The sequence below is a fragment of the Myodes glareolus genome, chromosome 7 (assembly GCF_982192425.1).
Source record: "Myodes glareolus chromosome 7, mMyoGla1.1, whole genome shotgun sequence".
NCBI lineage: Eukaryota > Metazoa > Chordata > Mammalia > Rodentia > Cricetidae > Myodes > Myodes glareolus.
This window is the reverse complement of record NC_142032.1, coordinates 85,637,057-85,663,085: the sequence shown is the minus strand read 5'-3', so window position 1 is coordinate 85,663,085 and position 26,029 is coordinate 85,637,057. Positions and strand designations below refer to the sequence as shown.

At 44.7% G+C, this 26,029-nt stretch overlaps 1 protein-coding gene across 2 annotated transcripts; it reads right to left on the bottom strand.

The window, feature by feature from the left end:
• Nucleotides 1-2,905: 2,905 nt before the first annotated feature.
• Gde1 (glycerophosphodiester phosphodiesterase 1) lies at nucleotides 2,906-21,337 on the bottom strand. 2 transcript variants are annotated; one of them, XM_048460358.3, is made up of 6 exons: nucleotides 20,977-21,337; nucleotides 14,647-14,822; nucleotides 11,057-11,162; nucleotides 8,410-8,502; nucleotides 6,069-6,280; nucleotides 2,906-3,495 (listed from the first exon to the last, which is right to left on the bottom strand). In XM_048460358.3, exons 1-6 carry the CDS (start codon nucleotides 21,235-21,237, stop codon nucleotides 3,348-3,350), a joined length of 996 nt encoding a protein of 331 aa, XP_048316315.1. In that variant the 5' UTR covers nucleotides 21,238-21,337; the 3' UTR covers nucleotides 2,906-3,347. The 2 variants fall into 2 exon arrangements, with proteins under 2 accessions (XP_048316315.1, XP_048316316.1); XM_048460359.3 differs by having other exon boundaries at nucleotides 14,647-14,818; nucleotides 20,977-21,115.
• Between the last annotated feature and the right edge of the window lie 4,692 nt (nucleotides 21,338-26,029).

The window sequence follows — 26,029 nt, the reverse complement described above, 5'->3', positions numbered from 1 at the left end:
TCCGTGGTTATGCGGAGACACACACAGGGATACTACGTCAACACAGCTTCAGAGTCCTGAGCAGGGAGGTGCACGGCACTCAGTGTAGGAATTTATGATTTATCAGATGTAAATTCTTGCTAATTTATTAGTTTTTTACTCTGGTAATTTTCAACAAAAATAATGTAATCCTGAAATGATGATAATGGGAAAAAATACTAGGTAACACTTGGTTTTCCTCTGTTGCTAATGGACAGCACTGCCTTTTAGTTAGGATCAATAGTCCAGTTTTTCCAGAGTTTCATTTTTTGCAACCTAAAGATATTTTTATGATTTACTTTGGTTTAAAATAACAGCCCTACATCAAGAAGTCGGCAGCCAATATCTCTAAGATGAACTAAATGATACTCAAAACATTTCAGCCTTTCAGTTGAACATCCTTAGGTGATGATTGGCATTTTTTTCTTTTTTCAGTTAAAGGGTTTGTTTTTCTTTATCTTTTTGCAACACCCTTTCATGTAACAGCAATAATTAAAGTTATAAGAGATAGTTAAAAACAAGCCTAAACTATAGGCTGAGCTTTTATAATTAATAAGTCTCCAAGTCATTATTGGAGAGCCAGCCGTCTCGACCAAAAAAAAAAAAAAATCAGCCTACAAGACTCCATTTTCTCAGACCCAGATTCTAAGTTAAAGCCCAGGCTAAGCATCCCAAGGGAGCTCTAACAGTATATACTAACACTTTCTCAGGATTCACTCAAGCCTGGGCCCCATTAGCAAAGGTCTTGAAGTCTAAAATCCTACTTGGCTGAGTCAATGGCAAAATGGATTTGGAGGGAAATCAGGAGGCTCTCAAATTTCCAGAAGGGCTGCAGCTCTTCCAAGGGCCAACCCACTCTGTCACATGCCAGGAAGCCATTTTCAAGGGACCCAAGGCTCAATCAGGTCTCAGATGTGTTTTCTGGGGTCACTTTCTCCTCCCACTTGTCACTTGGTCATAGTGACATGCTTAGATATTTAATAAATGCCAAATTTCTCTAGAGAACCTCCTTGGGGTTGGGGCTAGAGCTCAGTGTGGAGTAAACTCTGAGTGTGAGTTCAATCCAGCACCAAAAACTAAAACAGAAACCCAAAGTTTTAAATATTGGAGTCTATGTGGCCAGGCTAGATTCCAAACGGAGATCCTCCTGCCTCTGCTACCCAAATACTGGGATTACAGATGTACACCATCACAGTCAGCCTAAAGCTGACCTATGTGCTCCTGCTAGCTTCTCCCTCCCACCCTTCCCTTTCAGTTCCATCTGTGGCTTTTGTCAGACCCACAAGCTAGCCATAATGTCCCTCCAGTTCTGTCTCACTGGCCTACAGAAGCCAACCAGGGAGTTTTAGAATGTCACCGGTTCACACAACAGGGTGACAAGGAAGCATGCCAGGTTTTGATACTCTGCGTGCAGGTTCTTGTGATAAATGAGTCAACATTTATAAAGAACTAGGTGTGGCAGCACATACCTGTAACCCCAGACCTGGGAAGGCTAAGGTAGAAGGTTCAAGACCAGCCTGAGATATATAGACTCTGTCTCAAAAACCCAAGGACTGGGGGTGAGGGCCACATCTACCCAGCATGCACAAAGATTTGGTTTGATCTCTAGCAGGGAAGAAAATTAACTTCATGTTGCCACTTACAGCTAGGTCTTCTGGGGCTAACCTGTAATCTCAACTACTTGGGAACCTGAACAACTTAGTGAGACTCTACCTTCAAGAGGCTAGGGGCCAGTTAAGAGCCTAGCAGACAGGTACTTACCAAGCCTGATGACCTGAATCCAGTCTCTGGGATGCACATGGTGTAAGGACAGGGCTCAGGCATGCTGTCTTCTGATCTCCACTCACACCCACATAAGTGTTCTTTAACATTTTTGACTTTGCTTGAAATGGGTGTTTCTCTGTATAGTTCCGGATGTCTTAGAACTCACTCTGCAGACCACGCTGGCCTGAACTCAGAGATCTGCCTGCCTCTGCCTTCAGAGTGCTGGGATTATAGGTGTGCACCACAACTGCCTGGCTTAAATCTTTTTAAAAAGAGGGCTAGTGGTATAACTCTGACAGAAAGCCTTATTGTGTAAAGCCTAGGTTCCATTTCTAGCATCCAAAAACAAAACACCAAAAAGCTACTTAAGGACTGGTGAGAGGACTCAGCATGTAAAAGTGCTTGCCACCAAGGCCAGGGATCTGAGTTCAATCCCAGAGACCCACATAGGGACAGGACAGACTTTTGCAGGTCTTCTAACTACCATGGCAGCAATGATGGCTTGTGTTATTTCCTTCCCCAACAAAAATGTAAAAAATAAAAAATAAAAACAAAACTGCTAGGCTCCCAATAGAAGCCTTCTTTGTTAATGTAGGGATGATGAAGACCGAGTCAGATCACCCGGGATTGAATACTGACTGCCAATTGTGTTCTGGACTCAGGTATGTAACTAAGTTAGTGGTGCCTCAGCTTCCTCATCAATAAAGATGATACTAACACATTCGTAAGCTTTTTTGGAGGGTAGCAGATGATTGTGAATATAAATGCCTCATTTAGCTCCTAGTCTAATGACTAGAAAAAAAGGAACAGTAGTTCCCCTGAGCACGGTCCCCGCTGTTTTGAGGCTGTGCTCCCTGCCCAGTGCTCTGTGCTTCCCCACTTGTCCTCCAGTTCCATTTGTTTAAGAGGCAGTGTGTGCTTGAGATCCCAAGCAAGCCGCCGCTCTGCCCCCTGGTGGTCAGAAGTGCTTATGCTAACAAGTCACCAAAAATTCCTTGGGGTGCTCCTGGCTTCCTCTGCACTGTGACTAAAGCAGGTGAGGCCTCCAGCTTGCAGAGAGCAGCCTCCCCCCGAAACTCCGACATTTTAGGACCGAAGACTTGGTACACAGTTTGCACTCTGCTCACCTTTCAATGATTTTATTAGTATGGTCACAAGTTTGACACCTACAGGTCGCCGTAAACAGAGCTGACGACAATATTGGAAATAAATGAATTACTGAAGTATGGCAAGATTTAAAATGTCAACTCGGAGTGATCGTGCAAGCCCCATGCATTGATGCCTGTGTCCTAACTGCAGGACCCACTTTGCTCATCCTCATGGCTCTGTACCCTCGGCGGGTTTGGGGCAGGACCATCCTGCCTTTTCGCAGATCCAGATTTTCAAGGACAGTGTTGAGCCTTCCCTGGAGCATGGTGGCCACAACTAGTTTCAGCTTGTGAGGTGAAAATACAGCTATTGCTAGTGTGAGCTCCGGGAGCCCCAGGCTTGTGCTAACAGAATACTCTGATGTCTCTGCGAGAGGCCTCCAGGCAGTTTTGCTATCATATTTCCTCCCAGGAAATCTAGAAGTGAGGTGCACAGTCTTCTAGCATGCTGTCAGTGATGTAGCTGGACCCAAGATGGGACTCGTAGTAATTCTTTTCATCAAAGGTGTTGACGGTCCAACTAACAACCTGGATTCCTTTAGCTGACCACTTCTTCAGATAGTCCCTGGAGAAAGGGAAATAGCAATTGCATTAGAACGAGCAGCTGTCCCTGGAATTGAGCATGTGAGTATCAGCAGTTCCCAGAGAGCCTCCAGGTGCCCTCCTACTGCAGAAGGCTGAGAAACAGGCATGCCCAGTGCTCCTAATACAGTCAAGGAGTGCTGGGAACCCGGCAAGCCCTGTGCTCCTAATACAGTCAATGGATGCTAGGAACCCGGCATGCCCTGTGCTCCTAATACAGTCAATGGAGTGATGGGAACCCGGCATGCCCTGTGCTCCTAATAGAGTTGGGAGAGTGTGGGGAACCCAGCACACTGTGTGCTTCCTTTACACCATCCCAGCTTCAAACGCTTCAGTCACCAATGTCCTTAACACTGGGCCTGGCCTGTCTCTTTCCTCTTACACCACACTGCCTGTTTCCTTCTGTATTGCCGAAGCCGGACTCCTTCTATTCACCAAGAGAACAAGCCCCTCCACATCGCACTTCATGAGCGTTTCCCTCCTCCACTCTATCTCAGGGTAAGCAGCAGCACCCTGAGCTTTCCCCTCCTTCCTTTCAATTCACAGGTAGAACTTAGTTCACTCCTGGAGTCCTGCCCTGCATCATGGTGAACAGAATTCCTGAAAGTGCACTGACCTTCTCCCGTGTCCCCATAGGGCAAAGGTTGCAATGAAAAGCAGTTGCTGAGATACAAATCAGACACACACCTTAAACAGCAAGCCAAGGACAATCACATTCTCTCAGATTCACAGGCCCAAGATGACTCAGGGACTTCCAGGCAGACAAAGGTCCATAGTCCAAAAACAAGAACTGGGTATTTCTCAAGATGAATGAGCTACCCTGGTGTGCAACTGAACAACACCTTCAACAAAGATGCCAAGTAAGGCATCTTTGGTAAATGCGGGTAAAAGGGACACAAGTGTGAGCCTCTCCCCCTCCACCATGCCCACCTCCTCACATGGTCCCACAGTACTGGCCCTCCCTGACAGCAGCGGGGCTAAACTTGCTTTAACAAGTGACACAGAGAAGCTGGGGTTCACAGCTGAGCCCTGGACATGTGGGAGGCACTCATCACTCAACTGGATCATCAGCCCTCTTATCCATTTTCTTTTCTAACAAGTTCTCACTATAGCCCAGGTTGGCCTTGACCTCGCAATCCTCCCGCTTTGGCCTCCAGGGTTTCTGGGATTTCAGGCCTGTGGCACTAGGGTAACAATTACCATCCCATTCCTTCTCTGGGATCCCCACCCCGTCCAGACTAGGTCAGAATATAATGTCTATGCACTACTCTACTGGCCTTGAAGCTGTTGTCTCTTGTCTTTTGCTACTGTTCTCCGTCTTATTTGAGACAAGGTTTCTCAATGAACCTGGAGCTTGGAGCTCCAGCTAGACTGGTCCCCAGAATCTGCTGGTGTGGTCCCTGAGCACTGGGGGTACAGGCACATGCCACTGTACTAGCTTTTACATGGGTGCTGTCGATCTGACATCAGGTGCCAGGGCTTCTACAAGAAGCACTTTACCCACTGAGCCACCTTCCCAGCCCTCAGCTGTGATTTTATATTTACTGGACTTAACACTGGGTCGGCATCTCTGCCCTGCTGGACATTGACCTTCTACAGGACATGAACATGCTTTCCAGGCAGAGAGCACGACTTCACCACTGCACCCTCAGCTTCCTTATGCAGCACCTGGCGGCACTGTTGGCAGTACCCAAAGGGCTGCTGGGTTGAACGCATGAACAAGCTGGAAGTCATATGGACCCACAGCTGTAAAACTGCCAAAGGACAGGCTCAGAGATGTCAGCAGGTCAGAGTCTGCGGGGATGAGCAGAGGGAGGACGGAAGCTGGGAGGCTGAGCCCCGCCCCTGTTGAGTTCTCAAAAGGAGCCGGTCATTAGCAATGCACTCTCACCGTCACTTCCGTTTTGTTTAAATGCACTAAAAACTGGGCTGGAGAGACGGTGCACTGCAGTGCTTGCCATGCAAAGCCCCCACAACAACAAGAAGGGAGTCGATGAGGTGAGCGGTGATGTGTCAGCTCTGCCACAATACTGACAGACACATCAAGAATGTACAGATATATTACACAATTGATATGCTATAGAAAATTGTAATTTATTGTTTTAAAATAATTTTTAAAAAGTGTTTGTCATGCAAGCATGGAGACCTGAACTGGGTCCCAGCACCCACATAAAAGCTGGGAGACATGGCAGCCCACCTGTAATCCCAGTGCTCAGGAGGTGGGGATGACCCTGAGAAGAAGCTGACTAGCTGGACCAGCTGCATCAGTGAGCTTCAGGCACACACAAGCATATACAAACACCACATATACAAGCAAAAAAACAAACAAATAAAACCTGTAACATTGAGAATATCTAATCGGCCTGTTCTGAACCAGTGAACTACGCCTGGCATCTTCCCACACTCTTCCAACAGCTGACACCACTCTAACCTACCAGGCACAGGCACTGAGAGTCACAAACAACACAAACAACCCAGTCTGCCCACTGCTCTATCCCCTCCTTCCCAGAAAGAGCACTCGGGACATGTGAGGCCAAGAGAGAACTTCCAACTTACGGGGAGACAAAATCCTTCTGCATGAGGAAGGCTGAAATTCCACAAAGGTACCACAAGACATTGTGCATGCTCCAGTCAAGCAAGATGTCCAACACCACAAATATGGACTGCTTCCAAAAGGCATTGTAGCGAGGCTTCCCATCTCCAGTATGGCTCAGGCTCCAAGGCCTGTGAGTTAGGGCTGTTATTACTTTCTGATCCACTTGTCTCATCTGAAATGAAATTTTGGAAAATAAAATGATCATCTCATAAGTCTACAATTTCTTAGTATTTTAGATTTACCAAATATCCTTTTGATGAGAAGGCCATGGTGCCTAGCCCCATGGCTACTAAGTACATCATCTCTCACAAATCCTTTGAGAAAACACAACAGATGAAGGTATTCAATATGCAGTACAACCGAGGCCCTCTTTCTCACAGCTCTACAGGAACTGCACTCCTATCCAAGTGAGAGAACTGGGCTGGAGGGAGCCCAAACACAGAGTGGCAGCAGAGGAGGCCCCAGGTTCAGTAGAAACACACAGAGCAAGTGAGAGAGAAAAGGTCAACCGCGGGGTAAAGGTTTATTTGATTGCTTGTCTGGGTTTTTGGAGACAGGATCTTTTGTAGTTCAGGCTGGCCAAACCTGCCTCAGGCTCCAAAATGCTGGTTACAGATGCACACCACCACACCTAACTTTTAGGGTTAATTTTAATAATGCCATGAAGATAAACTTCTAGTTGAATTAATTGAAGAGCAATTTAAATTCGGAACTCAATGAGGATGGAGGCACAATCATTTCAAGATGGACTGGTTAATTTCAACCCTGTTCATGGTAGGACTGAAGAGCTTTGGGGAGGGGAGGGAGAGAGAAGGAAAGAAGAGGGGCTGTGAGGAGATGGGAGATGGGCAGAGCAGGAATGGGGCAGCCTGGGAGGAAGTACCTCAGGCTGTGCTCTCAGCTCCATAGGAGAGCATTACACACTCTAAAGGCCTCTGTGACCAAGTAAGCCTGGAAAGCTTGAATCCAATTGTCTGTAAGCCCCATGACCTCATCCTGTGAAGGCCTGGACTGGCAGGCACGGTCCCACTGCAAACATTTTCAATGTATACTCTGTTAACCATAGTGGAAGGATGCCACTGAACTCATTACTTTGTAAGATAGCAAATAAAGAGAAAGACTAAGTAATTACCTTTCTATAGGGGAACTATAGATAGATCATGAATCTCATTTATAGATGAATTCTAGATTCTGAATAAAATATTAACATTTCATAACTTCCTAGTAAACTGACAGACTTGGCCAATGACACCAAGAATCCATGACAAAGCTGCAACAGCCCAAGAGATGAAGTCTCCTGATGGGCACACACCTCCCACTAGGACATAACCTTGCTGAGAACAATCAATCCTAACTAAATGAGTTCTTAGCTAACTTTACCAGTTTATAGGAAGCAAAGTGGGGGCGAATCTGTAAAATCTCATGCGTGAACAATCACCAAACCCAGACATGGATAGACGCAACAACATAAATAATGTCAGGACTAGGGACATAGCTCAGTGGCAGAGCATGGGGCTCTAGCAGTACACACACATGCGCGCGTGTGTGGCACACATGCTACATGCACACATGTGCACATTCAGATATAAGCATCTGGTTTCTCCAATGAACATATGAGGGGGGGAAGGGATACCTTATTTGGATATTGATGCAAATGAACATTCTTTTAAACTATAAATAACCAATTTTTATTTTAAAAAAATAAAGGCATTCATGGAACTCCTGAGACACAAAATTTTTGTTTTTCTACTCTTTGGTGACAGTAAGCAAGGGCTTACTGGGGAAGATCAATGGGGCAGAGGAAACAAGCAAGATCATGGCTACAGGGGATTCATGTAGTAACCGTTTTTATGTGCATCTGAAACACTACAGAAGAGGGTTTTGTTGCTGTTGTTTGAGACAGGGCTTCATTATACAGCCCCGGCAGACCTCAAACTCAAATCCGCCTGTCTCGTTCTTCCAAGTGCTGGGATTATGAGGGTGTCCCATGGCAAGAGCTGTTGTTAAGGCATGTTTACTGTTACTTAGGAAGTAGGGCTGTGGACTTGTGTTCCTTCTGACGATGTTTACCGAGGTGACATGAATGAGCTTGCAATGTGCTTGGCTAAGAGAAGGTGCTCTGAAGAGGGCTGTGAGCAGCAAGCGAGCACCCTGAGAGACTCCCCTGTCATAACAAAGAGCCCCTTGACTGTGGCTGCATTCAGTTCAGTGTGTCAGGCATCTACCTTATACTCGCAGGGCCTGCTGCTATTACCTCCAGCAACTAACCTAATGTGATACAGGAAAAAAAATCAGACTTACCTTATAGATGACTTCTGGCAAGAATGAGCAGACCATACTGTTATTGTACAGCTGTGGAAATTCCATGTATATATTCTTTAGAGCAGCAGAAGCCTGTACAATAGAGATCCATGTAGTTAAAATCTACCAAAACACCACTGGGCCAGCAAGTAGCTAGGGTATGGTGAGTGCAAACACTAGACACTGAATCAGACGTGTGCCAATACCGCATATGGTGATGCTGGAAGCAGTGGCCACCTTTACTGACACTGAGGTACATTTTAAATTCACAGCAGCAGAAGAAAGCAGCCAGGTACTGCTATATTACCACCACGTTGAGAGGTTCACCAAGAACGCACTTTGGGGCAGCATGGAAGTCATATAGGCCAGAGGAAGCTAGGAGCAAAACTGCAAACGCCCTTCCTCTGACTCTGCTTTATCTATCACTAGGAAGGAAGAGTTCTTTCATGCCCTCCGTCTACCTAGCCTAGGAGATGCCTGAGGCTCCCAGCTGGGGACTCCAGAGGGTGATTTGCTCAGGACAGAGGACTGAGGGATCCACCATCCATCATGGAGAATGCAAGGGAAGCAACAGGGGTGAGGGGGATGGGAAAGAGCTGGAAGTCTCTCAACTCTCCCCAAGTGGAACCCAAGTCTCTTTCTACAGCAGCCCAGCTAATAGACAAGGGAGAGGTAACAGAGTTTCCAAACTAACATCTCTAACCTTCTGAATGAATATCAGTAGCGGCTAACACAGTAAGAGTCACCAGACACCACAGACATCACCACTGTTGAACACTGCTGATTCTGGAACATGACACACACTCCCCCAAAGTAGAGGGGAGCACAGAAGTTACACTAATGAACTGGGAGAGAAGGTAACTTCTCATTACCCCATATGATCATTCCATTATTCCCCTTTTATCCACAAGGAAAGTGGAGCAAGTCAAGTTTACCCTGTAGCAAGCACACAGCTCTGCCAAGGTTGTCAGAGTCCAGAGCCTGTACCCTTGTTTCAGGGCTCTACTAACTCGGGTTTCTTGCCAGCACCTGCCCCTGTACTGCCATCTTGGGCAATGAGATCACTGTGTTCTACCAACCTTGGCTGAATACTGTAAGCGCCATAAGGAAACAAGGGGCTGAAGGGTTTTAAACAGTTTCTTCTTATCCCCCCCATTAAAACAAACAAACAAACAAGCAAACAAAACCAGACAGGAAGAACAGCACTCTGGGTGAAACGTGGGACCCGTCAGGGCTCCCAACAGAGACAATATCAGCAACAAAGCCTGAGGTGCTCATTAAAGACACGTGTGTTGCGACTGTGGGCACAGCTGGGTGGTAGGCAGGCACATGTTTAGCACGTGTGAGCTCTGTGTTCAATCCTGGGCACCAAATACACAAATAAATATTTAGAAATTCACTTGACCCCCATGTTAGACTTCTTCAGTGTTCCTTCCTCCTGTGATGTGGACCTGTAAAATCCTCAAGTCTGACCTACTGAAGTAGAATAGGTTCTTCAGGAATTCTGGTGGCAGGAAAACCTAAGTATTTTTATACTTATAACCATCAGTTTATCGGAATAATAAGTTACAAACATTCTCCTCTTTCCTTAAAAATGGGAGTTTACTATAATAAAATTCAAGTGTACACTTACGTTCATACTTCTGGTTCTAATAATTGCTTTAAATTATTTCCTGGGATTAAGAGTTCTCCAGTGGGGAAGTAGAAAAAGACAAGATCTCCTGAGTAAATTGGGAGCATAGGGAACCTTAGGAGAGGGTTGAAAGGGAGGGGAGAGGCAGGGAGGGGAGCAGAGAAAAATGTACAGCTCAATAAAAATTTAAAAAAAATTAAAAAAATTAAAAAATACAGGGGCTGGAGAGATAGCTCAGAGGTTAAGAGCACTGGCTGCTCTTCCAGAGGTCCTGAGTTCGATTCCCAGCAACCACATGGTGGTTCACAACCATCTATAATGGGATCTGGTGCCCTCTTCTGGCAGAACACTGTATACTTAATAAATAAATAAAAATAATATTAAAAAAAGAATTCTCCAGTGATGGGCACTAATAACTAGGACTACAGGACAAATACCAAAGCTGGTTATTAGACAACGACATCAGAACTGTGTTTTATCAGCAATTTCCAATGCAATGTGCTTTTGTGGACACAGCACATGTTGTAAGTTTTTGTTTTTAGGAATTTCATGCACATTTGAAGAAAATGCAGCAATCTTCTGAGAAAAGAACAGATGTTCAACTCACTGAGTAACAGCACTGTATATAGTGATGGCACTCGCACAGAGGGACACGCCTGTCCCGCATCCTCAGCCTGGGACACAGAGGTGAGGAACGGGGCTGTGGGCAAGCCCTCAGCTTTTGTGCAGGGAGTGGTCTGCTGCAGAGGTGCCCTTTACTGTTCACAGCACGTCTTTTGAGAATGTGTTCTGTATAACCTGACACTGTGAGGGTGGAAGACTTGTGGAAGGGCTCCCGTAAAAGAAAAGCATTTTCAAAATGTAAAATATGAAGTGCATTTTATACTTCCATTAAGTAAGTATAGTAAACATTAAAAAAGGAATAAACCAGAAAATACAGGGTTAGCTTTGAAGATGATAAGCCTTACATAAGACATCTCTTTAAAAAAGCAAAGTCCATGGAATAAACTGTACCATATCTGCATGGCCTTTGACATCAAAGAAGATTGTGAGGTTGTGGTTGAGGCACTCTGTAACGGCTTCCTTCAGGGTAGGGATCTTTTCATCAGGGAACTCATTTCTGTAAGAGGGGATAAAGAAATGGCTCACAGTAGCACAGAAAAAGAGCAAAGTTTACTGGTTACTGGTCCTAAGATCATCTACAAACATAGATATTCACATTTTAATTCATAACAGGAGCAAAATTACAGTCATGAAGTAGCAACAAAAATAATTTTTATGGTTGGTGGTCACCACAGCATTAGGAAGGTTGAGAACCACTGGTCTAAAATAAAATACATTCTGCTAAAGAAAATGAAGCTTAAGGGCCTGATACACAACAAATCAGCTTCCTCTCACAATGAAGCTTCACTCTACATGGTTTAATCTGTGCCCATTCCAACCTATTACTATCAGATCTTGGCTTGAAAAGGCACATGGATAATTTGCATGTTACAGGCAATTCCACCAGCCATGTGGGCTGATGTCTACTCCATGGAGAGAGCAGGAGGGAACCCTAAGCTTGCTGCTCTCTTGACACCCTGCCCTCTTATTTTGATTTGCTAAGATAAGGTCTTACTATGTAGCCCAGAATGACTGGAACTTCCGATCCTCTTGCTAAGTACTAGATTACAGGCACAGCATCACTACACCTAACTAGCTAGAGTCAAAACACCTATTTTTCCTGACACACGGTTCTAATCTAAGTCAAGTACTTCATTCGGAGTCAATCACTGGGAAAGTTATTCATTACAATTGTGGAATTAAGAGTAGTTATGTGGGGTTAGAGAGATTCCTCAGTGGTTAAGAGCACTGGCTGCTCTTCCAGTGGGTCAGGGCTTGATTCCTCGCTCCCAACAATCACATGGCAGGTCACAACTGTCTGTAACTCCAGTGCAGGAGGATCTGCTGTCCTCTTATAGACTCCTTAAGCACTGTACACACATGGTGCACAGACACCCATTGCACATCACACACACACACACACCAATCAAAAACCTCTTTAAGTAGTTATGTGAAGACATTAAGATGCTACTCTAGGGCTGGAGAGATGGCTCAGCGGTTAAGAGCACTGACTGTTCTTCCAAACAACCTGAGTTCAATTCCCAGCAACTACATGGTGGCTCACGACCATCTATAATGAGATCTGGTGCCCTCTTCTGGCCTGAAGGCATACATGTAGGCAGAACACTATATACAATAAATAAATAAATCTTTTTTTTTTTTTTTAAAAAAAAGATGGTACTCTAATACTATGCCTTCTTTGCTGATCCCAAATGGGGATACTGACCCGAAGCACTTTCCCTGTTGTGTTAACTTTAAACCTGACATCTTAAACAACCAAAATCTATTACATTCATTCATTCAATTATTTTGCTTTTTTGAGACAGGGTTTCTCTGTGTACCGCTGACTGTCCGCTGTTCTGTAGACCAGTCTGACCTTGAACTCACAGCAATCTGCCTGCTTCTGCCTCCCAAGTGTTGGGATTAAAGGTGTGGGCCACCCCTGCCTTCCTGTTACATCTATTTAAGGGAAGGGTGGCACACATGTGATGGCACATATGTGGAGGTCAGAGGAAAACTCCTGGGGGCTGGAGAGATGGTACAGTGGTTAAGAGCACTGACTGCTCTTCCATAGGACCCAGGTTCAATTCCCAGCACCCACATGACAGTTAACAACTGTCTGTAACTCTAGAATCTGGCAACCTCACACAGACATGCATGCAGGGGAAACACCAATGTACATAAAATAAAATAAATAAAATTAAAAAAAAAGAAAAACTCCTGGAAATTGTTCTCTCTTTCCACCATGATGTGGGTCCCATGATGTGGGTCCTGAGGCTAGAACTCGGGTTGTTAGGCTTGATGGCCAACCGTCTCGAACCTGACATCCTCCTAATGGTTACTAATTTGTAATATTAAAGCCAGCCTTCCCCTTAAATACAGAAGAGTAGAGACTTTCTGGTAACACAAAAAGCAGCTTCAGAAAGTGGGCTCTGGATCTTCAGGTTATTGATATTCCTTGCAGCACCAGGATAGTTGGCTTTGGCTGACTTTAATTTCTTTTAGGTCTGAGTCATCTTACAGAGGAACAGACCTTCATCATTGGGTCAGACAACTGATATTCAAGAAGTACCAGCCACTGATCAGGGAACTGGCATTACATTAAAAACAACGAGCACATGTTTTTATTATCACAATGAAGACAGGGCTAGAGAGATGGCTCAGAATAAAAGCAACGACTGTTCTTCCAGAGGACCCAAGTTTGAGTCCCACCACCTACATGGCAGTTCCCAGCTATCTTTAACTCCAGTCCTAGGGGACTAACACTGTCTTCTAACCTCTGTAGGCACCAGGCATGCATTTGACAGAGATATACATGCAGGTAAAGCACCCATACACATAAAAGAATAATAAGTAAATAGAAACATTAAAAAGACAGAAGGGGAGGAATCTAAGCAGCCTAATTTCAAAGCACATCATGTGGTGTTTTAATTATCAGGGTGTGGTCAGCTCTCGGTGGGGGGAAGAAAGGGCTCAGGGTTTCTGTGAGTTAGACATGCCGAGTCAAGGTAATGACTGGTGTGGGCTGCTTATCTTCCAGAGGACTCAGAACAGAACTCCTCTGGAACACCTTCTAAAACTAGCACTGAACATAAATTTGTGCACATGTGTGTACATGTGTATGTGTGCATGTGTGTATGTGCATGTATCCATACACGCATATACAGATGATATGAGAAGACATAATCTAGTTGGACATCTAAACACATTTTTTAGTTAGTTTTTTTTTTTACAGGATTAAGAGACATGAAGGGCAACCAGAGACAATATGGTATGGCCCACGTTTCTTCAAACTGAAGCTGGGATATTCACTCTAATCTTGATTCTTATATGAACTCATCATTGACTCTTGAGTAGATCATTTAACTTTTCCGTAATTGTCTGTAAGCAAGATTAGTGTATGGTAGCTACCTACTGTTTTTAAGTGTAAATATCTATACTTGAGTGAACAATTCAGTTTTTCAGTTGTACCAACCACACCAGATCTGATCAGCCTTTGAACTGCACCATGTGGGAACAGAGTATAACCACTGATGGGACAGTGTTGTTTCGGAAGTTTACTAGGCTACTTCTCCTTACAGTCTACGATTCCTCACAAGGTTGTTGCAAGGATCGATCTGATGAGTTGCTTAACAGTGGAATCATGTCTTGACCAGCTTAAAGAATAAGTTGGTGTATCTGAAGGTAAGAGAGCTGACAGCCATCGCTTCCTGCCTCTGTGTCCTAACGTAAAGGATAGTGGTGAGTAACGTCAATTAGTGACTAGAACTCAGACAGCATCATTATCCTGAGAACGCTGCAGAGGCCGGATACCTCCCAGTGGGAAAGGGTTAAATGCCTACACAGCATCTCTGCTGTTGCTGGTGTGTGTGCTCACTGCGTGGGAGGCTCATTAAGTTTAAACAAACAACTTTTTCTGGAACAGACATACTTAGATGACAGTGTCTGCCTGGGACCACCACGATGGCCGAAGGGCCTGTGTAATGACGCCAGTGACTCACCTGAGTCTGTGATTTGCTGCAGGGTTAAGTTTTCTAACTTGTTCAAATGTCAGATCACATAGTCGGCCAGACCCGTCTGTTGTCCTATCTACCGTGTTATCGTGCATCAAGACAGGAACTCCGTCAGAAGTAAACTCGATGTCCAGCTCCACACCTGTTGCTCCATTCTTAGCTGCCTTAACAAAAACATCAACAAGATTAATGTCAACAGCTACAGATATCACATGTTTACAGATAAACATGAAAGAAAAGCAACAAGGCTGGTGAAGCAAACAGCTGCCTTTACGAGTGTTTGTCCCTTTCCTCTTCTAGGCGGCCCCCACGTGAACTTGTTTCCCACGGAAGTTAATGTTGTCTCAACTCTCACTCTTCCCACTGTCATAGCAGCAAAAAGAGGAGACTTCCGGCCCCAAGCCTTTCCTGGGTCATGGTGGCTTTGAACATTTTGACTATGAAATTCAAATCTGAATGAAATTTATGCCCTGGCAATGCTGAAGCATGCATGGGCAGCCCGTATATGGAGGTTCTGTTGAACTTGTTCAAATACTGGGTTTCATGGTCTAAACTGATGAGGATGACTGACCAGGTCTCTTCCTCAAGAGGGCATCCAGATCTCATTACAGATAGTTGTGAACCACCATGTGGTTGCTGGGAATTGAACTCAGGACCTTTGGAAGAGCAGGCAGTGCTCTTAACCACTGAGTCATCTCTCCAGTCCCTTATACTTAGCAGTAAGGAATAAAATATAGTCATTTTTAAATTTTGTATAATAATTCGATTGCATTTAGACTGCCCAATACTTTATTTTGCTATACAAGCTTTGTTGTATAAGCTTTACCCTTTGGGAGCTGTTTCACTGTAGAATGTAGGGTCAGCTGCCACAATGAAATTCAACAGGGATCATCTATGCTGCAGGAAGCCTAGGACATCTTGTAAGCCAATTTACTTAACCACTGCAAACATCACTCCCAAGAGACCTGGCAATTAAGTCAAAGACTAAATTGGCTAGCTGAAAGTAGACATGCAAATGTTTGCTCATTATGAACGTTTTTGCAGGGATGACAAGCCAAAAATCCAAACACACACACACACACACACACACACACACACAAAAGGACCGCTGACTAGTTAAAAAGACCAAAAGATTAACTATCAGTGGCAGCTAAGTTGCCAGTTTATGTTCAAGATACAAAGCCCATTACCAAGTCTGGCAACTTTAGTAACAATATACAATATAAAAGGCCATTATCAAGGCCAGGGTTGAGGTAATTTATCAAGAATGTATAAAAACTTAACTTATAAAAAACAATGATATTTTAAAGAAACTGCTGATACATTTAATACTTCATAAATTATATTTGAGGGGTTATCTAATATACAAAACAGTCACCTCATGTAGGTTTCTCATGGGGCGGGAGCTGCTGTGTACATGTTCTACAGTAAGTGCTCTGTGAAGAGTATCTTTCATTTCCTAGCGGGGCTCCTGGATACTGTCTGCAATGTCCTTACTTGAATATCTAAGGTGTATTAAAAACATAGAAACGTGGGAAAATGAGGTATCTTTATCAAAAATAACATGAACAGTTGCTTATCTAAAAGCAGGCCATGGTCAGCAAGTCTATGGACGCTGTTAGATGGGAAAGCTGGTCACTGCCCTGTGCTCCCATTACTCAGTTATTTCACAACTCCGGTATAAACAAAACGAACCAGGCTTGTGTTGATTTAACCTCACCATCTCTGAGAAACACCAAGACCAGGGGACAACTGTTTGATCATGTCTGTAGCACTGAATGTGGACCAAGAAGTTGTTAAGCTTAATAAGGTATATTAGAATTTATCTAAAAAGAATTTAGGCCCCACTATAGCTCAGTGGTAGAGTCCTCTGTTTTGCATATAAGTAACTAATTAATAAAATTTAAGCACTAACTTAGAAACACACTGATGTGTGCCTCCTTGGCTTCCTCATCGCAATGAACACAGGAAATGCTCATTATGATCACAGTTTTTCATTTTGGTTCACTGCAAACATATACAGTATAGAGTAAAAAGCCTTAACAGACATAACTAAGGGAATGATAAAACATGATGATAAAGTTACAATAGTTACTTTTTTTAGGCTTTTCTAGTTTTCAGGAATTACTATGTTTTACATCTAACAACTTGTTTGATTCTTTTTTTTGTTTTGTTTTGTTTTTTGAGACAGGGTTTCTCTGTAGCTTTGGAGCCTGTCCTGGAACTAGCTCTTGTAGACCAGGCTGGCCTCGAACTCACAGAGATCTGCCTGCCTCTGCCTCCCAAGTGCTGGGGTTAAAGGCATGCGCCACCACCGCCCGGTTGACTCAGTTGATTCTTACAACAAACATTATTAATCAAGTACTAGTCATATCTCCACCTTTTAGACAAAGATTCAGAAATTTGGGCTGGAGATATGGCTCAGTGGTTAAGAGTACTGGCTGCTTTTCCAGAGGACCTTAGTTCAATTCCCAACAACCACTGGTGGCTCACAACCAATAATGGGATCTGCTGCCCCCTTCTGGCAGAGTACTCAACTCTTAAAAAAATGCTGTACTCTAAACCACTGTGACTTTACTATTAGTGGCTCTGTTGCAGAAGAAGCAGCCACCTCAAGGCTGGCATGAGTGACACTCCCTGTTGTTCCCTCACAGGGTTTATGTGCTCAGCACATGGCGAAGTACCATGGAGGACATGCACTACTGTGCTAATGCAGCAAGCACTCCAGACTCACCATACTTATGCATTCTGTCCCTCTAAGCACGCATTTCAAAGGCAATGAGTCAGATTTACCAGTTAAGTTTATGGTTAGAGGTGTTTTGACTTTATTTCAATATTATTTTCTACCCTGATTCTACAGTTATAAATCCACACAGTCTTTTAGTTTCACCTAAGTGACCATGAAGTCCCTTCAGTCCTAATTCCATCTCTGGCTGTGTCATCTAGGCTGAGTTACCATCTATCTAGGCTCAGCTTCCTCATTAAGATGGCATTCCTATCATGCTCCACAGAGATGTGAGGATGTGGGAATAAAGCCTGTGATGAGCTTGGAACCCAGCTCAGAGTTTGTATTCCCCACAAGCTATTACAACAACACAAGCTCAGCGAGTCATTCTAGGAAAAGCTTCTGTCTGTGCTGGTGACAAAGCTTTACAATACTAAAGGTTGCAACATTCCCAAGTTAAAGTTGAAATGTACTGCAAATCAACATGGGTTATGTTTTATAACATAAAAATCACAATTCAGTGTACACCACATATTTCTTTCACTATAATACAAACAATATCTTTATTTCTTGATGCCGTGCTAGACATTTAATTGTATTTTTTTTCACCATGGTTATTTGGCCACAACACAAATAAATGAGGTGAGACACACAGTATTTTAACAAGAGCACTAACATGAATGAAAGCCACTAATTTGTGTTCTCTCTCTCTCTCTCTCTCTCTCTCTCTGCGACAGGGTTTCTCTGTTGCTTTGGAACCTGTTCTGGAACTCACTTGGTAGACCAAGTGGGCCTCAAACTCAAGATCTACTTGTCTCTGCCTCCAGAGTACTAGATTAATGGTGTGTGTCACAACACCTGTTTTTTTTTAATCCATTCATTTCACATTTAGCTAGTTCTCTTTGTGTAATTAACATATTACCTGCCAGAGACTCCATCAGTCAAAACCTCTCTGTCCCCAAGAGAATGTCTAAGAACACAAATTCTGAGACACAAACATGCAAAGGGAAGGACAGAACAAAAACAAATCTGGTGGAAATGCTCTGTGCATGTGTGTGTGTGTGTACTTTTTTTTTTCAAGATAGGGTTTCACTGTGTAGCCCTGACTATTCTGAAACTAGCTCTGTAGACCAGGCTGACCTCAAACTCACAGAGATCCGCCTGCCTCTACTGGGATTAAAGGCGTGCGCCACCACCACCCAGCTGGAACTGCTGTCTTTTCAAGTCAAGAGAGAGTACACAACTGTCCTCTGCAGTTTGCATCTCATGGCTAAAAAGACGGCCCACAATGACCTGCTCTTCTTGCAGGCTGACCTGCCACATTTCATTTCCTCTTCAGACCAGGAATCCAGCTGGTACAATGTAAGAGTCATTGTGACTGCACGTAAGACATGCTCATTGGCACAGAGAATTTCACCCTGCTTCCTTAGGACGCAACAGGCTGAGCACTGGATTTGCATCACACATATACTTCCTCATTTATTTAATGTGACTGACCCAGGCAAACATACTCTTGGCCAAATCACACTGTCAACAAATACTTAGGAACACGTTCTGTGCTCAGTTAACTGAGTATTCTTTAAGGCAATTTACATCAAGGTAAGTGGAACTGGAGCCAACAGCCATTGGTGTTTTTGCTCTTCTCCTGACAATGTGCATAGACACGCCCTCCACCAACTCAAAGGCTGTCCTTCCTCAAATTTAGTTTTCTCATCTTTATTCTGCGATGGCACTCTAGATGGCACCAAGCTGTCTTTAGATCCCCAGGAAATAGCTCACCCACGCAATTCACTAGGCTTTGTGTGCATTAGTCCAGACTCCACATCACCTATTTCACAGATACCATTATTCTTTCTACTTTACAAACAGAGAGACTGAGGTTAGGACTGACACTAGGGTGCTCCACAGGCTCAGTAGAGAGTACTGGATTATGAGCACGTTCCTTAAGATGAACAAAGAACATGGAAAACCTGCATTCAAACATTCTGGAAAATAGTTTAATCTATGCTAAAGAGCATCAAGTCTTCCCATCAGAAAGCTTTATTCTAGAACAGCAGTTCTCAATCTGTGGGCCATGACCCTTGGGGAGGAGGTCAAATTACACTTTCACAGGGGCCTGCTAAGATCATTGGAAAACACATAGATTTACATTGCAATTCATAAGAGTAGCAAAATTATATAGAGTAGCAACAAACATAATTTTATGGCTGGGGTCACCACAACTTGAAGAACTGTATTAAGGGTCACAGCATTAGGAAAGTTGAGAATTTCTATTTCAGAAGGAGCTATGTGTGTTGGAGTCAGTTTTCCTAACCAGTCTATATTGAAGATATGAGACCAGATGGAAAGGTCAGGTGTGGTAATTCATGCCTTTACTCCCAACACTAGGGAGGCGGGAGGCAGGAGATCTTGGTGAGTTCAAGGTCTACATAGCCAGTTCCCAGGCAGCCAAAGCTACTGAGGCCATGTTTCAAAAAGAAAATAAAAATAAAAAAAACCAAACTAAGAAAGATTAAAAGCTGTAGTATTTGCATATATCCCAGGAATGTCCTCCTACAGCCCTCAAGTCACCTCTCAGAGTTCTTATGCCCAAGACAAACTGTAAGTGGCTAAGCGGAGCCAACACTTTTTTCATGGCTATTTTTGAGCCACAGTTAAATCCACAGACACAAAGCCAGTATGTATGAATGCAATTCACTGACATGCTCTTGCCATGCAAGCTGTCATTAACACGAAAACAAGACTTACAAGGGCAGGGGGACAGCAAAATTCTCTGGGGTGCCTTATGGAAAGGGGAGACAAATATTGACCAGGAGTCCAGCTGCTAGTGTTGACCATGAAGGTGTGTTTGGAGAGATAGGGATAGTACCCAAGTAAAGTAGAGGACAAAAAAATACACCCTGTGAAAAGAGCAATTTGGACTAATCTTGCCTCACCAGGTAGTGGTGGCACAAGCCTTTAACACCAGAACTCAGGAGGCAGAGGCACGTGGATCTTAGTTCAAGGCCAGCCTGCTCTATGGAGTGAGTTCCAGGACAGCCAGGACTACACAAAGAAACCCTGTCTTGAAACACTCATTTACTCAGAACCTATTTGGCCTAGTTCATGGTTCATGTCTCAGTTCATCCACACGCTGAATTTTGTTGTTTCTCGAAGCCAGGACCACAGATAAACCTGCTGTGGTCCTTACCACTCCAACATCAGCCTCACCTCAGGACCTTTGCACTTGCCATTAGCAATTCCTGGAACACTTCCCACTGATCCCAAGGTTCCTTGTAATTTTAGTTCCAGTTCACACATCTCCAGTCCATACAAGCCTACTCTGCGGCAAATCCTTCCGTCCACTCCTTTACTTCTGCTTACACAACTGCATCATTCCCCACCCTTAAGAAAGTATGTTATCTCTCTCAACTCCGACGAAAGCCGTGCCAAAGAATCTTTGCCTGGTTCGCGGATGTCACCCCAGGGTCTGGCACAAACCAAGTCTACAAGTACCTGCGGAACTCTAGAAATAGAAGCAGTGGGGAGGGCTGCGGGGCCGGGCTGCGGAGACGGGCCAGCTGCTAGTCAGGCCCAAGGCGTGCGGGGCTCACCTGCCGGATGGCCGCCAGCGTGTTCTCGGGCGCGTCGTGGCTGCCGCCGCGGTGGGCGATGACCGACACGCGGTCACGGGGCTTGAGCACCTGCAGGGCCCTGCGGGACGGCACCGGCTCGAAGCTGAAGAGCCGCAGCAGGAGGTAGAGGCTGCCGGTGAGCACGCAGGCGTTGAAGGGGCTGCGCGTCACCACCAGCAGCAGCACCAGCACGAAGGAGAAGGGGCCCAGGAGGCCGCCCTGGTCCTCCCACAGCCACATGCCGGCGCCTGCACCGGCACGGACCGGAGCCCCGGACCTGCCGGGCGACGCGGAGACGCCGAGGTACTGGCCACAGCCGGAACCCTCCGCTGGGAGCAGCGCTGTACTATGGCGGCGGCGAACCCATCTCGAGAAAGAGCCCGCCTCCCAGCCAATCACAGTCCCGGAGCTCCGGCGTTGGGGGCGGAGCCGCTGTCATGGCAACAGGGGCCGGCCCGAGCCCCAGGCCGGGGTTCCAAGGCCTCTTAGGGTTTCATGAGGTAAGGTTAGGACTTCAGCCCCGACCTTCAGACTCCGTAAAGGAGGGAGAGACTGTCAAGGTTCCTTAGTGACCTTGTATCTGACCTCGAGAAAACTGAAGGCTTGGTGACTTTGAAGGAACAGGACCGACCGCTTAGCCTGTTTATTAAAGATGTTCCAACTAAATACTGACTTAGGCGCTGGTGTTTCGGGAGTGTCAGAACCTGAGCCCTGGCATCTGTAAAAAGCCAATAAAATAGTAAAAAGCAGAGAAACGGTCACACGGTCCAGTGACACACACCATTCCCAAGTCCATTTTCAGGATTCTGACGTGACATTTAAACAGAGGACAACAGGTGTGTCTCGCTAAGAAGTTCCGCCCGTCATGGTCCCGCTTAGTTTCAGTCTATCCTGAAAAGTCGTCTGTGTGAACAAGTTTCTCTTCAGGTTGACACGGGCTCTAAGCCTTTTCCTTCCTTCAAGATGAGACTCCTGGGGAAATTCCAATTTCCTGGGGTCAATCCCTCCAAATGATACCAAGAAGGGAGACTCACAAGTCTCTCTGGAATATCTTCATTCCTACAAGGACTGTTCCACTAGGGCACACAAGGTGTGTGCTCTTAGTGGGATTACCTTCCCCTGGAGGAAGTATAGTGAGCATGATTTTAAAAAAAAAAAAAAAAACAAGGAAAATTAAGGAAAAGTGGGAAGGGAAAACCCCCTACCAGAAGAGACTTAAAGTCAACAGACTTTAAGCATCACATATAGGCCACATTCTTTTCATATAGAGATGCTTCAGGTCAGAATGCTCAAATAGCAACAAAGCTTGAGTAAGGTCTGATAATATAAGACCGTTTTCCTTTTTAGCTGCGAACTGCAGTTTGATAGGAATCTCATTGACAGTAAAATGCATTAACCTCCGTATGCAACCTTTATGACCCTGGTTTCATCTTATGGATTGTGGTTCCTCGTAGGGTGTCCCCAGAAATACTCTAAATCTCATTTATTGAAGAAAAAAAAGGTAGGAAAAAATTTAAGAACTACCTAAGTTGCTGCTGCTAAGTCACAGTGAATTCTTCCTACCAAGCTCCAACTCTGTTTCATATTGAGTCAAGAACCCTGTCTGTCTTCATCTGAGCGGAGGTCTCTGGACAGAGTCAAGTGTCTCTGGCTCATACTCTACTCCCCGGTGCCATTCCCAATAGGTGCAGTTCAGCTGACACCTAACACTTGGCTGTGCCCCACGCGAGGCTTGTGCAGGCAAGCACTATATACACATCCTATTCTTATCTTGGCCTACTTGAGATAAGCATTGCATCAGAAGGCTGATTTCTGTTGACTTTGGAAGACTTTCCAGGCACAATCAAACTATAAACCTGGAAAGAATTTGGATGATCTCCTGTTTTGTTGATGAAGAAACTAAGGAGGAATAAAGGAGCAAGCACTGTGGTACAAAACAAAAACAGACCAAAACCCAAACCACATCTGTGACCTCTTTCAGGCGCCAGATCTGAGTGATCGTGGTCCAGGAATGTGTATTTAGGTCTCTCCAAACACCATGTTCCAATCTGCAAGCAGTTTCATGGTTTTTGTTTTGTTTTTGAGATAAGGTCTCACTATGAACCTTGGCTAGCCTGGAACTTTTTATGTAGACTAGACTGGTATCAAACTCATAGAGATCTGCCTACCTCTGCCTACAGAGTACTGGGTTTAATGGTGTATGCCACTAAGCCTTGCAGAGTTTTACAGTAACGGAACAAAAGAAAATATAGATGAAGGCATTTTTGTGCAGGACATGGCAGCACAAGCCTTAAATCCTAACAGAAGCAAACTTATCTCTTGTTCACGGCCGGCCAGGGCTGCACAGTGAGACCCTTTCCTAAACAAGCAAACAAATAACAACAAAAGCATTTAAAAATACTTTGGTGGAAACATTAATTGGTCATTTAGAGCAGAGGAAACATGTGTAGGCCTCAGACGTTAGCTGTTAGCGTTCTTAGACAGGGTTTTGCTAAATTATGCATTCTAAAAGCTTTTTTGTTTATTTGTTTTTTTTAATCTGCTTATCAGGATGTCAGGTCTGACCCAGAAATGAGCAAAGAATAGCTCTTCAGGGAGCAAGGCATGGTGGTGAACACCTTTAATCCCAGCACTTAGGCAGCAGAGGCAGGTGTATCTCTGTGAGTCTGAGGTCAGCCTGGTCTACAAAGTGATTTCCAGGACAGCCAAGACTGTTCACAGAGAAACCTTGTCTTGAAAAAAACAGACTAAGCAAACCAAAAAAGAGAAACTGTAGCAGGCTTTCTTGTCAGATTATCTTTGTAACACCAGTCTTCAAATAACAGCACAGAGACTTATGAAATTATGAATTATGAAAGCTTGGCCTTTGCTTAGGCTTGTCCCCAACTGTGGCGCGCTGCTTGACCAGCAAGCAAGAACAACCACGAGTTGAGGATTCTTCCCAAATCACACTTTATTGGAGCCTCTCGGTTGAAGGGATAGCCTGGGGCGAGAGAGAGAGAGAGAGAGAGAGAGAGAGGAGAGAGAGAGCGAGTTTGCGCAGGGAGCGAGAGAACGAAAGTCAAGCGGCAGTTGGAGAGGCTCGGATACTGTCCTGATTGGTGAATACCATTCTGCTGAAGCCCGGGGCTTCGGGCTAGGGAACAAGGCTCAGTTATGCAAATGCAGGCCAAGGGGTATTCAGCCCCAAGCGGCAACATCAAAAGGATCTGTTTACCTCCAAGCTGCAGGACCGCCAGCACCATTTCACAAGGGCGACGTCCTGACGGCTCCTTACACCCAACTAGCTCTTATAACTTAAATTAGCCTGCATCTATTAATCTACATTCTGGATATGACTTGATTATCACTACTCAGTACAATATGTCGGACCTCTTCAGTGTTTTCCTGGTGTTTCCCTGCTTCTCTTCCTCCCAGAGTTCCCTCTCTCCCTGGAAATCTCACCTATTCTCTCCTGCCTATATACTGGACATTCTGCTCTTTATTAAACACAGTGACCCATCTTCACACAGTGTAAACAGATATCCTGCCGCAAGACATTGTCATTCTCCTTATTAGCCAATCATCTTAAGCAGATAGTGTCTTCCTAGGAATTCTTCTCTACACGAGGGGACCAGTGATGGGTGGATTCTCAAGCCCTTAATTCATATTATGTAGAAGTAAAAATATGTTTTCTCTGCCTCTTTTGACTATGAGTAGAAATATATCTGCCTTTGTCATTTATCCTCTTCCTTTATATCACAGAGACAAAATATACTGGGTTCAGGACACCCATGAAATCTCGAAAGATTAGTTGAACTGTGGTGGCATGAACCTTTAATCCCCGCACTCAGGAGGCAGAGGTAGGTGGATCTCCGTCAGTTTGAGGCCAGCCTGGTCTACAGAGTGAATTCCAGGCCAGTCTGGTCTACAGAGTGAATTTCAGGCCAGCCTGGTCTACAGAGTGAATTCCAGGCCAGCCTGGTCTACAGAGTGAATTCCAGGCCAGCCTGGGCTGGATAGAGAAGTCCATCCTGGGCTGCTGGGCTGTGAGAAGCCCTGTCTCAAAAAGCAAGTAAACAAACAAACAAAAAAATAAAAAGAAATCTCCAAAAATTATTTATTAATATTTTAATTCTCTCTCTCTCTCTCTCTCTCTCTCTGTGTGTGTGCGCATGCAGATGTATGTGCCTGCATGTGGAGGTCACAGGACAGCATTGGGTGTTGGTTGTCAGGCACCTTTTCTTAGCAATGGAGTCTCCCACTAGACTGGCTGACTAGTGAGTCCCAGGTATTCACTTGTCTCCAGCACAAAGATGACTAGTGTGTGCAGTGAAGCCCAGCTTTTTAAAATGGATGTTAGCAATCAAGCCCATTTTTACCTCCCAGGCCTGATCTATATCTATACAAGAAAAAACTTCTTAAGACAGAAGGAAGAGATTTCTTTAAAAGAGATCTCCAGCTTGAAATGGTAGCTCATGCCTATAACCCCAGCCCATGGGAGGCAGTAACAAGAGGAACCCAGGAGTTCCAGGTCTATGTTTAAAAATTCATTGTCAGGGGCTGGAGAGATGGCTCAGAGGTTAAGAGCATTGCCTACTCTTCCAAAGGTCCTGAGTTCAACTACCAGCAACCACATGGTGGCTCACAACCATCTGTAATAGGGTCTGGTGCCCTCTTCTGGCCTGCAGACATACACACAGACAGAATATTGTATACATAATAAATAAATAAATAAATATTAAAAAAATAAAAATTCATTGTCCTAAGTTACCACACCTTATATATACTCCATTTTAGGGCTCATTCTCTGCTATGCTATGGGACCCTTGCGTCTCTGTCAGCATTGCCCTCATGCCCCTTCCTTCACGCCATCCCTCCTTCTGGAGGAACCACCTTTAATCAAAGCTTTTGCCTGAGAGCTCATTCCCTCTGACGTCATGTTTATTCCTATGACGTTGGGATGGACGTTCCCTCGTGTCCTCTATCATTTCGGCTGCTCCTCTGCCTCCAGTTCTTATTCGACCTGCTTTGCTTTTTCTTTCCATTTTTT